This window comes from Buteo buteo, chromosome 19, assembly GCF_964188355.1.
Source record: "Buteo buteo chromosome 19, bButBut1.hap1.1, whole genome shotgun sequence".
In the NCBI taxonomy this organism is placed as follows: domain Eukaryota; kingdom Metazoa; phylum Chordata; class Aves; order Accipitriformes; family Accipitridae; genus Buteo; species Buteo buteo.
Genome location: NC_134189.1, coordinates 15,122,361 through 15,139,607, shown reverse-complemented (window position 1 = coordinate 15,139,607; position 17,247 = coordinate 15,122,361). Strand labels below are relative to the sequence as shown.

The window sequence follows — 17,247 nt, the reverse complement described above, 5'->3', positions numbered from 1 at the left end:
ATCACAGCAGCAGCAAAGCTCAAAGCCCCCTGCTCCCATCCATGTCAACAGCACTAACAGTGTCATCCTCTCACAAGAAATGGCTGAAAGCAACAGCTTTTTCCTGGCTGAATGAAACTACTGTTTTCACCCAAGCCCTTTAAAAAGTTAGAAGTGGGAAGGAGGTGGTGTGACTCTGTGGTTAATGCACTAAGGGAAGGAAAGGCCATTTTGGTGCCTAAGATTATGATGATGGATATTTGACAAGGGGCAACTTTGCTGTCTTTTAGGCACAGGAAAAAAACCCTGTAAAATGAAGTAAAGCACAAGTAAGGCTTCTCAACCTGTTCTTAATCCTTGTGTGAGGATGGAAGGAAATGGCTCTGAAGAGCCAAGTATGTCAGGGCTCACTGCACATGGCATGCTAGGAGAGACAACGTTTTCACACGTGGATCTAAAAACTTCTTAGGTCTTCTAAAATGTCCTTAGGTTTACTTGTTCCTTCTGTGGCAGCATGCACAGCATGAGGCAACAAGGAGAAAACCTGTCCTGGTTTCAGTTAATGGTCGCTCACTGTGCAGAGCTGCTTTTACATACATCTGGGTCAGTAGATGCTGTAAGAGCAGCAGATGAATATAGAGCATCTGTGATGTCAGCAGAACTATGGGCATGAAACCCATAATTCAAAAAAAGCTATTACAAAACCTGAATCTTCAGACAGCTTTGCAGCTGCAATGACTTGAGAGTTTTATTTTGACAGATGCTGGAAACCATATCAACATGCAGCACGAGTCCCAAAACATTGCTCTTTTGGACTTGCTTTCAAGGAGCGTGACAAGGTAAAACCGAAAGTGTGACATGTCGATTCGGGCTGAAAGGCTCTGCATGAGTCTTCTGAGCCACAGTGTCTCCCAGACTATTTCCTTGCTTTACTTGTGTCTTGAATTCTGGGAGAGGTGGTTTCCACTGCCATTCCAACACATCCAGCTATGCAGTTTTGCGTACTATACAGGGTAGGAAAAGGTATTTTTCTGAAGGAGTTTTCATTGTAATTGATTTTGTGATTAAGTAGCTATTAAAGGAAAAAACCCACCTGTTACTGTGCAAATGGAATGATTTTTTGACATGCATGCAAAAACTGTCTAGTAAATTCAGGCTATTCAGGCAGTATTGTTTGCAACAATGTGATTTTGGCATCTTTGCAGCAATCTTGTACCCTGTCACATTCAGCCAAGCTTCTGTTACAGCTGGCTCACACTGTGATATTTTGTGTGCATGTGAATGTTTTAAAAGTAACCTGCTTACTCTGGTCTATGATACAGAATAAATGTAGACTTGATGGGAAATGGCCAGCAGGAGGGAGGAAGCAGTAGATGAGAAAGCAAGAACAGTTGTGTTTTGTTGTTTTGTTGGGTTTTTTTTTTTCCCCTGGCTAGTGCTGTAGAGGGATGCGAATATATTTTCTGAGTAAACATATAATAAAACTCTGACACTTTTTTTTCAAAAAGCGTGAAGACAAGGTCTGAATGGTCAAATGCTCATTTATAATTCTGTCTTCTGTTCAAATTAGGCCAGACAAATCTTTGCTGTTCCTACTGAAATGGCAAGCCCTCCAGCTGAGGCGCACTGGTGAAATGAGAGAGAAACATCTACCACTGAAGCCTTTCTTGTTAGCAATCTGCTCCCTGAAGGCAGGGCTCTCTGCCCTTTTGCACTGACCTCTGTGCATCTTATTTAGAGAAATAGCACCTCTGCTTTAAGACTGGGCTTAGCGGAAACAGTATTAGATGCACGGAAAGAGGAGGGGTGTGCAATTCATACCATACCCATTTAATAATCAGAGGTAGAGTCCAGTTTCTTCAGTACCCTTTGCAAGGACCTGTTTTGCAGTTTTGCATAATATAGATGGGATACTTTGAAGGGAGTTTTCCGTTGTAACCAATATGATGATGAAGTAGATATTAAAGGAATATACACCTATTTACCTGCTAGTGGAATAACTCCTTGGAAGAAGAAAATCAAATATCATCTGAAGGAGGTTACCAGGCTCCTGGAAGTAGCTGAGCTACCAAACTACACCCTGGTACCCCGACAGGCAATAGCAGGCTGCGGAGCGAATAGAAAGGATATGTGGGTGCGTTTGCTGTTTTGCTGATAGTGACTTCTTCACAGGTAAGCAATCCAGTGTGTTTACTTTCAGTTCAAGTTTGTTTTGTTTACATTGAGTACCATTGCTGCTAACTTCCAATGAGGTGACACAAAGCAACAGGTTACAAAAATGCCGTCAACATCCATTCTGATAGCATCCATGTCACAATTCACAATGATGTACCAGAATTATACAAAGACAAAAAAATAATATATATATAGCTAATTACTCTGACTAGAACTGAAACTGACAGCAAAAAAGAAAAGACCCCCAGCCCTGACCCCAAAGCCCCTGCAGGAATCCATACCAATGCTTTGGCAGCCTCGTAGCAATAAAGCAATAACCAGCCCTTCACATGCCAAAACCTTGGGTTTGTAACATTGTGAATTCCTGGCTTGGAGAAATAGTTACATCTGTTAAAGCACTTTTTTTTTTTTCTTTTTTTTTTTTTTTATCCTTCTGCCCTGTGTCCCCCTCCCCCCCCAAACCTGAATCAGCTTCATGTTTTTACATGGGGTTAATACTTAATAAAAATAATAAACAAATGAGGGGTATAGGCACCATAGACTGCTCGGACAGTTAAATGTGATAGTAATGGAGTCTAAGATATCCCAGCTTGAAATTCAGCTGCCCTTTGATTAGATTAATCTAAAACAGGAGCCTGATCAGTGGCTTTACTGAAAAGGTTGGCAAAAAGAGCAATCCCTCTGCTTAATTAGTAGTAGCACAGTTAAGAACCGAAACCACCCTATCTGTCAGTGTTGGCTGCCTGCTTTAGGCTTCATGGTTTGGATTTCTGCTTGTCAGTCCATTCCTTGGGTCTTGTGCTCCCCTCAGACCCCACGTACATCAGTGCTGTAGGAAACAGTCAAATCCATGTACCCAGCAAACCCCTTTACCCTCCCACCCCTTTCTCTCACAATCTCCGGATTTCTTCATGTATGTTCATGCCTCGCTATTTACTAATGAGGTATTATTAGATACTAACAATGCCTGCTCTCCTATAGACATTAGCACAGACCAGTGACACATGAAGAAAGCTCTTCAGTCAACCATTAAAAAAATATTGCACTTACTTTAACCTTAAGCCCAACCTGCACAGAAAACAAAAAATAATTTAAAAAAAAATTAACCAGAAGTACCGAACAAAAACTCATCACTCTGGAGCAATCTATTTTATGCACGTATAGTGTCTTTTCCTTCATGTTGTTTAGTTGAATTTGGTCCAGTATTCTAAAAAAATGTCCAGAAATTAAACAGTTCAAAAGACACCGCAGGCTCGTTAAGGCTTTGTCTCCCCAGTGCTTCAGAAAGTTAAAAGTTTCTTTCTTTCATTGTCCGTGTACTGCAAAGCAGCGGTCTCTCGTGGCAGAACAACTGGCCATTCAAACCATCAAAAGAAAAAAAAATCAGAAGCAAGGGAAGATGGGTGTGCTTCATGGTCTCACCTGAAACCAAACACAGAATGATTTAGAAATAAATAAGGAAATAAATACAGTTCTTGGCATTTATTTTTGCCAGCCATGGATACAGGCTGGGACTGCAGCCCACCAGTAGAAGCAGCTGGGCTCTGGGACTCAGATTAGACAGTAAACTACTCAAACATTAGAAGTGAGGCAAATTGGAGTTCATTTTACAGGCAGAGGAATGATGTGCACAGAGGCCAATAAAGGCACATGTGCAACACCACAGACACTCAGCAGAGACGGCCGGTGTTGGTGCCCACAGCCCAGCTCTCCAGCAGTTATTTGAGAAGCCAGTTTATGTTGAAAGGCTGTAGCTTCCTGCTTCATCCAAAAGCAAATATTAAGGTTATGGCTGGGTTATTACTGCCACCTAATGAATTAAAGCTCATTAGCTTAAACAGCATTGATGTACATCCTCACAGCTTGTCCCCATCAGCAAACCTCGTGGTAGGTGTCCTGGTTTTGTCTGGGATAGCGTTAATTTTCTTTCTAGTAGCTGGTGTAGTGTTATTTTCTGGGTTCAGTATGAGAAGAATGTTGATAACACACTGATGTTTTCAGTTGTTACTAAGTAGTGTTTGTTTGAAGTCAAGGATGGTTCAGTTTCTCATGCCCAGCCAGCAAGAAGGCTGGAGGGGCACAAGAAGTTGGGAGGGGACGCAGCCAGGACAGCTGACCCAAACTGGCCAAGGGGGTATTCCATGCCATGGGGTGTCATGCCCAGTATATAAACTGGGGGGAGTTGGCCTGGGGGGGATTGCTGCTCGGGAACTAACTGGGCACTGGTCAGACGGTGGTGAGCAATTGCACTGTGCATCACTTGTTTTGTACATTCCAATCCTTTTATTATTATTGTCATTTTATTATTGTTATTATTATCTTCCTTTCTGTTGTGTTAAACTTATGTTAAATCCATGAGTTTTACTTTTTTCCAATTCTCTCCCCCATTCCACTGGGTGGCTGGGAAGTGAGTGAGCAGCTGTGTGGTGCTGAGTTGCCAGCTGGGATTAAATCACAACAGTAGGTCAGAGCCATGTGTTTTACTCTGTAGCTGGGGACTGGGCTGGGCTGGTTGCATGCAACAATTCAGGCACTGGGGCTCAGGGGAAAGGCAAGATGGTTGCTTTGGTTATGCTAATGGTAGTACCAGTTTGAGGCACCCTCCTTGGTCCCTGGCTCTAGATTTATGAAAAAAATTCTCCAGTGTTTCACATCAGATCTTTTTGGTTTCCATCTTGCCCTCCAGCAGGATCTGTTGCCACAGCAACAGTGTTGGCAGAGCATCCCCAAAACTCTGCTGGCCTTGGTGACCTGGGAGTTGGTAAGTGACTTGAGAATGACTTGAAGATATTAAAGTCCTCCCATCCTTTAAGCTTTGTAAGGAGTGTTAGGACAAGTGGCAGGGAATAGTTAGATGGCTCACTCAAGAGTTCCCAATTCTCTTTTTCTTGGAACGATGAGTGAGCCAATATACTCTTACAGTGCTGTGGAAAGTATAGAGGGTTATTTACTGCAAGAGGTTAGAGAGATTTTCCTCGCGCTTTTCACGTGAACAACAGCTCAGCAGGGCATGAGGCCTGGAAAGCTCCAAACTGCCAGCAAAGCTCCTGGAGCAACCAAACACCCATGATCCTGGTTGCTGCTGCACAGCTGCTGGGACGCAAGGCTATGGGCATGGCGCAGGGCTGGGCTGGCCTGACTTACCACCTGTGACTCTGAACTAGGACTTGCTGACGTTCTCATATATGACATCACTGATGCAGAACTGCTGCTTCTTCTTTTGCCACATCAGTTGCACACACTGGTGAATAAAAATGTATTGTTCCTGGAAGAAAGACCAAATGAGTGGGCATTTTTGTACCTCAGAAAGCATGACAAAAATCCAAACAGTGAAATAGTTTGATAGTTCACATTAACAGCCTGCACAGCTTCTCTGTCTCTCCCTCCTCAGACCCACTCAATGTACGGTGAGCTGTCAGCTGCCAAAATAATAGCCCACAATTGTTACAGATAAATAGTAGCTGGGAAGGCATGAAATCCACCTGAGCTGCCCCAGCATCACAATCACTTACTTATTAGTAACCTGAATGCTGAGAATAGAATAGAATACCACAGCATACAACAGAATGGAATGGAGTAGAATACAAAAATACGACCATACAAGAACGGACTAGAATAGAATGGAATACAACAGCATACAATGGAATACTATAGAACAGAATAGAATACCACCCAACACAACAGAACGGAATAGAATAGAATGGAATACAACAAAATACAATGAAATAGAACAGAATAGAACAGAACAATATAATAGAATGGAATGGAATACCATAGAATACAATGGAATAGAATAGAATACAAAAGAGTGGAGCAGAATGGAATAAAATAGAATTGAATACAACACAACGGAATAGAATACAATGGGATGGAATAGAATACCACCCAACAGAATCCAACAGAATACAACACAACAGAACGGAATAGAATAGAATGGAATACAACAAAATACAATTACATGGAACAGAATAATATAACAATGGAATTGAATACAACAGAATAGAATGGAATGGAATAGAATACAAGAGAATGGAATAAAATAGAATTGAATACAACAGAATAGAATACAACAGAATGGAAAGGAGTAGAATAGAATACAACAGAACACAACAGAATGGAATAGAATAGAATACCACAGAACAGAAGACAATAGAATAGTGTAGCATACAACAGAATGGAACAGAACACCATGGAACAGAATAGAATGGAATGGAATAGAATACAACAGAACAGAAGACAATAGAATAGCATAGCATACAACAGAATGGAATGGAATAGAATGGAGCAGAATGGAATAAAACAGAATAGAATACAACACAACAGAATGGAATAGAATGGAATACAATAGAATACAACAGAATGGAAAGGAATAGAATAGAATACAATAGAATGGAATGGAAAAGAAGGGTAAAGAAAAAGGAAGAGAGAAGAATGGAATACTACAGAACGGAATAGAATACAATACAACCGAATGGAATGGAATAGTTCAGTTGGATCTGGGCCTAAGTGGGTCTAATTTATATTGCTTGTAAATTAATTAATTCCCAGAAAGGTACCCGATTGCTTTATGTGCAACAAATTGCATCTGTGCCCCATATGCACCTAAAATCTTTTAATGAGCATCCTGTTCCTTCGTGCTTGACTTCTTTACCAATAAAAAGCTGAAACCTGATTTTGTTCACAGAACAGTTGTTAATCATTTGGGAATTTATCAATCTCTGTGCAATTGACACTGTAAGTCAGTCAGGTCAATCACATGCACTATATTTGTGAACAGGTTTTTCTGCAACAAGACTGTGGTTATCTTCTTTGGGTTTGGTTATGGAGTGGATTTTCCAAGCATTATTATCATACGGATTAAACATTGTAATTCAATTTGGAATAACCTTAACTGATGACTGACTGACTTCTAGATGTCAGAGAGAGAGAAGGCAAACCCTGATAACTCCTTACACTAAGCTTTATGTGCACTAGGCACAGGGAGCAAGTGGATCTCAAGCAAAAACAACTGTCCCAAAACCCGAGTCTGGCTTTCAGCCCCAGTCCCCAGTGGTCTGCTGATGCCGGCAGAGATCAATATGACTCTGAAGCATGGTTCAGACCACAGAAATGTCTGGATTTCCTCACACCCACGAATTTGGAGCAACTGGTTTCAGTTCAGGATACTCTCCAGTCTAACCCCCTTTTTGGGCCTGTGCCATTTGGTTTTTTAAGCTGCTTAGTGAGACACTGCCAAGTTTCCAGTGTACGAGGCAACGTGAACCCAGGTGAGCTGTGTGTGGTTTCAGGTTTTGTAAGGAAAGCCTCTTCTGTGCCCGAGTGCCATTGCCACCTAGTGACCTCTGTGGCCAGGCTTGGCCACTGCCTGGAGCAGCAGGAGCTCAGTGACAGCCAAAGCCCAGCCCTTGACATCAGCCCTGGCAGGCAATGATTTTGTACATTAAAATAAATAAATAAAAGCCATATCACCTCTGAGGGGTAACACAGTTGCAGCTGAAATCAACCACCAGGATTTGTTTCTCTGGTGTTTCCATAAAGATCTGCCTTTGCATTAATATAGCGAATTGTAATGAAAAGTGGCAGTTTGATAGGATTGATCCAGAATGGTCTGAGAATAATGAGCTGCTTTTTTCATTTCTAGATGCTAGCTGTCATCACTGCAGGTTTTCCTTCTCCTCTGCTCTCCCTGCTAAGTGTTCTTTGCTTTGCTCTGGGTTCAACAATCCTTGGCAACAAATTATCTGCCAGACCTAGCCTGCAAACGGGGATGGTGGCACTTCCAACTGTATGGAGGTTGTCAGTTTATACTGTGTCTAACCAGTGAAGAGTACAACAGGCATGAAATCTTTCCATCACTAGTAGAGGACCTTGGAAGGTTTCAGACGCATAGAAGCTTCTGCTTTGGAGTTTGTGATTTTTTTTTTTTTTTTTTCCATTATATGTTCTGACAATAGGAGTGTTCTCCTGACATTTGCCTTAAAAACAGAAAAAGAAAAGTAGATATTTGGGCAGGGAGAGGGCCAAGGAGGGTGTCTGGCAGACTCACAATCCTTTTGTCTGTTTTGCTTGTTATTTGCATTACCATTGCATAACTGAGTTCCTGTGCTTGGCCAGATGATACCCTCTTGAACAAGCGTGACGGGCTGTCCAATACTGATATCATTTCATGAGCCATTAATCCCCTCAGCAAGCCCAATTCTTTTCAAAATGGTTTGAAAATTTCATATGTTAATCTCTTCTAGTGCAGTTTTTGCATATTAATTTTACAGAAGGTGAGAATAACTCATCACCTCTGGAAGATATCAGTGAGCTTGTAGATATATTATCAGACCCACCTATGCAGCAGATTAATAACGTGACAATATTACAATGAAGATGAAAACCTAATTGTATCTATTCATAGCTATTTTGTCAAGTGTTCAGGGGGAACAACAGTCATTGGAGATGAACACACTACAGAGACATATGAAATACACATACATGTAACATGCAATGCTGATACATTCACAATGATGAAGGGAACAGATCCTACCTCTGTCTGCACCATGGACATTCTGTAGGACCGCATGTCAGACACCAGGCCCAATATGTCTACGAACTCGTGGTCACGGATGTGCTGTAAGAGCCGATCCAGGGCTATGAAGGTTCCTGTTCGTCCCACTCCAGCACTGCAACACATACAGACATACATCATGTATCAGGCTTTTCTGATGGGGACACACAGGAAAATCAGTGGTGCTGCAAAAAAGCAGGTGTCCTGCAGCTGCGATAATCAGATGTAGCCAATCTGAGGTCAGACAGGCTGGTTAATCTGTAGGATTTAATGCCATGCAACACTTCATCCATTGTTTAGGCAGAACGTGTGGAGTGGATGGCTCTGCAATTATTTCACCTTCCTATACTCCTTTTCATGTACTCACGTGCAGAATGTGCATGCACTCCCTCATCCACCCATAGCTGTCTCTCTTCCTACTTATGTGCATAAGATTCTTTGCATTGTGATTTCACATATAACATTTAAGTCTGATTTCATTATGAATGTGGCTTTAGAGGTTTTACAGAGTTTCATAGAGCATCCCAATACCATACCTACTACTAAGGATAGAGTTTGTGTCTTAGCAAAAGTTTTTTCTGCTATCTTGTCATATTTTTCAAAAAAGCCTTGAAAGTACTTGCAACAAAGTTTAACGGTTCATCTCAATACAGTTCAATATAACTGTCATGAAATGGGGTGAGGGGTTGTGCTCATGTTTAACTAAAGTGTCAATATCTCAAATGAGACACATACACCGGAACTTCTGACCTATTTATTTGACAGATTCATTAATTGATAAATTCATTCTGTGCCTTCCTTAATGTTTGAGAACAATGGCTGTAAGAACTGATCAATACATTCTTTCTCTCCCCCCTTCCACTAATTTCATAGCATTGCTACTTTTAATCTGTGGTCTAAGACAGATGTACAGTATACTCTAAAAATACTATATGAAAATATCTCTCTCTGCTGCCAGAAGCATCCTAATTAAAAAGGAAATACTACAGTTGTTACCCAGCTCTCTGATACTGGCTTGTCTTCCTTCCTGGAACAATTAAATGGTATATAATGTGTTTGATTTCACAACACTACATATAAATCTCTTCCCTGGCTTACTAGCACCTTTCCTGATATTAGGACTCCCAGAACAATATCCCCTATGCACTTCTCCATTAAGTTACAGGGGAGGGCTGCTGCTGTTGTTATGCATTCCAGTAGAACATTAAGTGCCATACCTGGAAACCAGAAATTACATTGCTATAAAAGACTGTTTTCTGGGAAGTAGGTCTCAAAAGTGTGCAAAGTGGTGGCAAGAGACAGTGCTGCCCGTCACATTGAAGCAGGAAAGACAGCGCTGGAGGGTGCTGACACCTTGTGCAGCATCGTAACTGCTGCCTCTGGGATGGGTGATGTAGGGTTGGCTGAGATTAATCTTAGCAAGCCTTGACTTCCATTAGGAGTATGTCACTGTAATGTACGTGTATTCATCCATTGCAAACCATCTATTTACATATTTCTGAGAAATCTGTTGTGAGCAGCTCTCGCACGAGGAGCCACAAAGAGGTTTGAAGTCAGTTGGGAGAATTGCATGAGGAACCAATCTGGTATGATATCATCACTAACACGGCAGCTGCCCCCAGAGAGGCCAAGTAAATGAGCATCTTAATAAAAGGCCAGATGATGCACAACAGATAAATCTGACAGTATATAAACCAACCTTCCTCCAAAAATAAAAGAAAAAAATACATATAACTGTTAGCATGGGATACTGGTATTACTGCTAGCACACGATAGCGCTCTTCACATCACCTCCTGAATGTACCGAAAGGCAAATGACCAGAGGAGAAGGATCTGCACAGAGACACACATCTGCAGGGGAGCAGCAAGCTGCAGCAGGCTGCTGGCTGGACCTCACCATCTGTATCATGAAGGTGTGGAAATAAGAGAGCAGGGGCAGCCTCTGAGCTGGTGTAAATCAGGATCGCTTGCTGCACCTCCTGAAGACATTTGTTGATAACATCCAAAAAGATGACCCTTCTCTAGAAAGAAATGCCTCAGTGTCTACGGCTCCAGACTGAAATCCCAGCCCCACTGTAGTCAAAGCAGGGGACTAATCCTTTACCCTTAACGCTAGAGAGAACTATCTCCAGCTAGCAGATAAGCAAAATGCCAGAATCTTTTTTCCAGCTGTTTCCCAACTCATTTAGTGTTACATCCCTCAGTTCTCGATTTCCTGGAAGCATTTACCTGCAGTGTATGATCATGGGGCCTTTACTCTTTGCTGTTTTCTGCCTGACCATCTGTACAAACTGGAGGATACTTTCGGCAGCGTTGGTCGTGGGGACACCGTGATCTGGCCAGGCAGTGTAGTTAAAATGCATCACGTCTTGCACCTCATCAGCCTAATGAGAGAAGCAGAACAGCAGCATGTTCACAGGAGTTTTAATAGTGCAGTCACGCTCAGTCAGACTGAGGGGTTTTTGTTGTTTTGTGGTGTTGGGGTTTTTTTCCTAAATACAAACTAAGAAAGTAAAAAGTCAGACAAAAAAGTGGCAAAGAATTTACACGCTATTTGCTTGAAAAGGGGAGGGGTTATCAGGCCATCATTATCAAAAGGGCATGAACTCTTGTTTCTGGGTTTGGGATTTGTTTTTTGCTTTTTTCCCCCCTCACGGTAGTTTGATTTGATTTTGCTTTTAAATCAATAATGGTTGATTTTTCAGGTTTAGGCTTTCTTCCTCTTTCTACTCCATTCCCTATCCTTTTCTTGCTTTGCCACAGATAAAGAATAACACTGTTGGCAAACAATCAACACTGGAGTCTAAAGAGTTTTTCTTTTCAAGTTTCAAAGAAAAAAAAAAATACCAAAAGGGAAGAAAAAAATCATTACAGGGGCAAAAGAAATATTTAGAAAAATACCCATTATTATAAAAAGGTTTACAATGCGAAAAACTCTGGTGACTTTAGGTGAAATAAGATCCTCAACACAATTCATCTTGACTTTGAGATGTAAAGGAACTCAAAACATGGGGAGAGGTGGGAGGTGTCATCACCAAAACCCATGGCAAGCAATGCTTTTAGTTTTGCCGTTCTGGGTCAGGCTAAGTAACCCCTCTCCAGTCACAGGCAACAGCAGATCCTTAGGCAAAGGATATTAAAAAAGAAGGAGATCAGTACAAAAGACCCTGAAGTAACTGCCCTGGGTTTGGTAAAGGACAGTTTACCTGCAAACTGCAGTCTTGTCATTATTTTCAATGGATGCCAACAGCCCAAGACATCGAGTTTTATGCATTTGCACTCCTAGCCTGCACCCTGTGCGCACTTTGTAATGCAGCGAGGCATGGCTGAGCGGGACTAAGGTCCTGGGCCAATGTCAGCATGCCAGCAGATAGCTTTTTTCACATCCCCTCCATATCTCTAACCTTTCCTTCACGAGCTGGTGCTCACAATGAGCTGGTGCAGGAAACAAAGCTGGAAAGAAATGCCCGAAAATCTGAACAGCTTTAATTTGGAAATCGCATGCTCTCACACGTGTTTCAATGCTTTACAGGAATATATGAATACTGCAGAATTGCCCGTTTGAAAAATATTTTCAATTTCTACATTGGTATTTTCAACTTTGGAATGGCTTATAGCAAGAAGATACGAAGGAAAGAAGTTTACACATTTGTTGTCGCTAATTATTGGCACCACAAAAACATCCAGAACTCTAGTACTAGTTTTGTTTCAGTCTTGCACTTTGCTGATAAATTCACAGACACAACAATTTTAGGGGAAAGTTTTGCGATTTAGTCATTTGCCTGTGTGGAGTGAGGGTAAGGCTATCGATCTTTCTCTTAGCCATTTTCCACTGGATGCCATAAATGGACAAAAGTTGAAGAACAGGCTGGACCAAAATTACTCCCACTCCTTTAGTAGGGCCATGCAAAATATTTCACTTACATAGCTAATTCGGAAATTCCTATAAACCCAGTCTGTGTGCTCCTCCTCAGACAGCATCTCCACCGTGATGTCCCCATATGCAACAGGGTCTTCCGTAAAAGGCCAGTAATGATCACATTTCACCTGAAAGGGAAATAAATACATACATATTTGTATTTATATAAATATATATATATGCATCTATAAAAAAGTATAGTGAACCTCAGTTTTAGAAATGTCTACAGCACTATTTCCTTGATGCTGCAATAAGAGGTAATATAACCTGCAGTGACTTTCAGCCTGATCGTTCCTACTTGTCTAACTATGGACATAAGCTATACATTGGTTTTCTGAAGGGTAGCATTAGTATAGTGAAAAATGGAAATACGTAGCATCTTTGTAGATTGTTACTTTTCCTAACAGAATAGGTCTAAAAGGAACAAAACATAGGGAACAAGAACATATATATATAAAAATAAAATTGTATTCCAAATGTTTCTATTATAATGCCAAGGAAAATGTAAAGCATAACACTTGTATTTTATTACTATTTAAACTTAAGCACAGAATCACAGAATGGTTGAGGTTGGAAGAGACCTGCAGAGGTCATCTTGTCCAACCACCCTGCTCAAGCAGGGCCACCTAGAGCAGCCTGCTCAGGACCATGTCCAGATAGACGGCTTTTGAATATCTCCAAGGATGGAGACTCCACAACCTCTGGGCAACCTGTGTCAGTGCTCAGTCACCCTGACGGTAAAAAAGTGCTTCCTGATGTTCAGATGGAATTTAATGTGTTTTAATTTGTGCCCATTGCCTCTTGTCCTGTCACTGGGCACCACTGAGGGGTGCCTTGTCTCCATTCCCACCCATCAGGTATTTATAGACAGTGACAAGATCCCCTTGAGCCTTCTCTTTTCCAGGCTGAAGAGTCCCAGCTCCCTCCACCTCTCCTCATGTGGAAGATGTTCCAGTCACTTAAGCATCCTGAAATGCCTGCCATACGTAAATGAAGTGCCATTCCAGTCCTGGTTATGATGCTGCCTCATGGTCAGAAAACAATGCAAAGAAATTCACCCACCAGAAAATAAATATGTTTTCAGAGTAGTTTCTTTTATACTATGTGCAAGATTTTGTTACATACCCTTCTTTTCTCATTACATTGAGTGAGCATAACAATAATTTGAGATTTTTGCTGGAGAACCATCTTCCAAAAATCATTCCTAGTTTCTGGCAGTGGCCCTTGGGTTGCAATGTATTCCTGGGGTGAATTATAACCCTAAGAAACAAAGAGACAGGTGCTATTTACCAACATGATTAATGCTTCAGAACACATATTTTCCTCTGGCATACGTATTTTTTAGCTTGCTTTGTACTTCTTAAAGTGGTTTCTAATACGAAGAAACTACTCCATGACTTATTTTATTTATTTTGAGGAGATTACAATTTCTGCCAGTTTTTAATGCTCCCAAAGTACAAGCAATCTAGAATGAAAGACAGAAGATGAATATGTTATTATATAAATCCTTTACCCTGAAAACAGGAAAGGCAACATTAAAAAGAAACAGGTAATGAGAATCCTAAATCAAAGTTCCAGCTTCTTCCAGATTTCATAATCTAAGAGTTTGTTTAGTTACAGACATAAAAACAATTATAGACGCCTAGCCTGCTCATCCCAAGCAGTGCCTGCGGTGATTTTCAGTCACTGATGTAAATGGAAGGTAGTAATGAGCAGGATTATGTGCACGTGTTTATGTCATAAGGACTTAAATTAGTAAAACATTAATTAGAATTCTGCTTAAAATAATAAAGAACTTGCTGAGTTAACACCCTTAACAGATTATCATTGCTGTTTTATTGAAGCTCAGGTGCTGTATATCCATGTATTCCTTCTCCCATCTTTATCAACATGCTTTTAGTTGGAAAGACTCTGTCCCCTCTCCAAAACCAAAAGTCCGTTGTAAAGACTATAACAAAAGATCCACAGAATGGACATTTTGGCATTTGCTATAACAATATTTGCTGAGACTGTATCATCAAAACTGCATTTGGAAAGCTATATGATATTCTTAATAAGAGCAAAAGATACATCCAACACACAGCATGATCCCATGCCACCACAGTATGCGGATTGTAAAAATATTTGTGATTTGGGATCATGTTTCATAAATGCTTTCCTCCAGACTTCTCTAGAAGTCAGCTCAACCTGAATTTTTGCACTACACAGAATTTGCTGTTTGTTTGTCTGCATGGGCTATGTCTGACCTAAATGTCAAATCTGTTACTACAGAGACACAGAACACCACTAGTATCTGTGTTTGGAGGCAGGTACTCAGTGGAGAAGCAATTGTCAGGAAAAGCCAGGCATTAAGACTGTCCCAGTTTCTATGGTCAGCATTATGCTCTAAGTAGAACTAAAGAGGTGTAAACTATAAAAAGCAGAACTGAGCAATCCCAAGGACTGCTACCGGAAATCCTATTATCCATAATCCCACGTCACAGAAGTTTCCTGGTTTGTGAATGATGCTTTTGAACACTGGAACAATTTTCTTTCTTGATTCACTGCGAGCTCAGGCACTTGCAGCTTGAGTGTTTATGTTCATGCTCCTGAACATAGAAACTAGGTGGAGGCAACTTGCTCAGTAGTCCATGAATGGGCGATGCCACAGTGACAAAGAAAGAAGTGGTTTCACTGACTCATCCGAGGGCTCCTCCCTTTGCCATAATGCTGACTCAGCTCTCTCCAGCACAGCCAGGACCAGCTCTGTCTTCTGCTCACGGCCAGGGTGCAGAAATGCTCCCCTGCCTATGGTCCCCAAGTGCAAGGTCTTTTTCTACATGGATGGGGTAGTGCCCTGCCTCCTCTCCACGCAGAGTGACCCACTGGTGGGCACTCTCCCTCGAACACAGCTTACACCGAGCCACGGCAGGGTGGGTCACGGAGGGGAAAACCCTTGCGGCACCGGCAGGAAAAAGCCTGCCTGACTGCACGAGCTCCGGCGAGAGTGGAAAGAGCTGACGAGGCTTTCGCCCACCCCCAGCGTCAAACGGGTTGACGACAGTACCGTGTATACTTCCGTTATCCCAAACCCCTGGGTGCTGCTCCCTGGGAAACGGCTGCTCGCTGCCAGGCGGCGGGAGGCGCGCCGGGAGCCCCAGGGACGAGGCAGAAAGCAGAAGCTGCCTCCACGCACCATCTGGGCTGTGGGCCTTTTGTCAGCTGTGGCGTGTCTGCCTTAATCCTTTTTCCGCATGCTGTAGAAACCTAGAGAAGTTTCTCATTTACATGTTTACGATTTTCCTAGCTGTCTTAAAAAGCCACTGAATCACTTAACATTTCCTCCCCATTTCCCTACCAGTCCAACCTAGGTTTTGCAAACATTCACAGCTCACCCAGCGCCACTGTGGCAAAATTTACCAAAACTCTTCCCCCTCCGCCTGTTTTTTTGGTGGCTGCTGGAAAGCACAGTTCCCTATAGGCAAAATATTGGAAGCCGAAGGAGATGCTGAGAATGTGACTGAGCTTCCAGGAGATATTGTGCTTTTTGCAGGTGACAGGCGCTAACTGCTGCACAGGACACTGTGCTTTACACTGACCGAGCCGCTGTACTCACGGGAATGTAGTTGGCGTTAATGTAGTCAGATCCCTCTTCTTCATTCATTGAAACTAACCGGACACGACTAAAATCATCTGTAAAAGGAATAAAAAATATATTTGTCTCTCAAACATAGCACTCAGCTCCAACTAGGCAAGATTAAAATCAATCCTATAAAAACTGAAAAAATTCTATCAAAAAATAGAAAATGCTCATATTTCCCAACAGTGAGCAATGTTTGCTTCAGTAAACACTACATGGATGCACCATCATTACCGTTCTGCAAAATGCACCCTCCAACTGCCGTCCCTTTGGGCTCCCTTAGGTTTCATTAAAATCGCAAGAGAAATAAAGTAACACTACTCAGTAGCAGAAATGACCTTGTGTTTCTCACTTCCAACTCCTGTCTGGATAACCGTCCCCAGAAAGCTAACGTGTCTTCAAAGCTACAAAACCCATCTATCGCCCGGTTCTTTCTAAGGGCAGGTTTCAGAACAGGCTTTTATCAGTCAGAAAATTTGCCCTGATTCTCCAATTCTCTTATTAAAACTCTTCTTTCCCTCTCAAGGGACTTTAGCAGGAGCCTGTATGTATTGTACTTACATGGCAGGATATTTGTGTAGCGATTTTTACAGCGATTCATGGGAAGATCAGCAGCAAAGTGGGGTATGTCAAGCCCAATCAGTTTTAGCTCCTGGGGTAACAGAAAGAAAAACGCCAAGGTCAAACTCACAAACGCTCAAAAAATAACTCTTTGTGAAGTGATTACTTGTGGCAGGTACCAGACTGAAAATGCTCATAAATCACTTTGTAAACTGACAGCAGGATTACACTGACTTTCCTTATCTGATGCCCCTGAGTTTGGCTCCAGACAGCTAGAGAGCAACGATGTGGGCTCGCCTGCTGATCCTGCCAACGCACTGCTGCCATCCAAGGCTGCGACTGCCGACTGCTCCTCTCTAGCCGCACTTAATTAGCCAAAATAGTGGCAAACCAGGGGGTTGAGAAGTTATTTCTGTGGTGGTCATCCACCCCACTTAAAGG

The 17,247-nt window shown here is 42.0% G+C and overlaps 1 protein-coding gene across 1 annotated transcript in view; it reads right to left on the bottom strand.

Moving 5' to 3' along the window:
* Positions 1-1,544: 1,544 nt before the first annotated feature.
* The window catches only part of PTPRO (protein tyrosine phosphatase receptor type O), a 159,673-nt gene continuing 143,970 nt past the window's right edge, over positions 1,545-17,247 (bottom strand). Inside the window, 8 exon segments of the mRNA XM_075051302.1 lie at positions 1,545-3,576; positions 5,299-5,419; positions 8,687-8,822; positions 10,937-11,091; positions 12,632-12,754; positions 13,752-13,886; positions 16,222-16,298; positions 16,807-16,897. Coding sequence (XP_074907403.1) covers positions 5,315-5,419; positions 8,687-8,822; positions 10,937-11,091; positions 12,632-12,754; positions 13,752-13,886; positions 16,222-16,298; positions 16,807-16,897 — 822 coding nt within the window. The 3' untranslated portion in view covers positions 1,545-3,576; positions 5,299-5,314.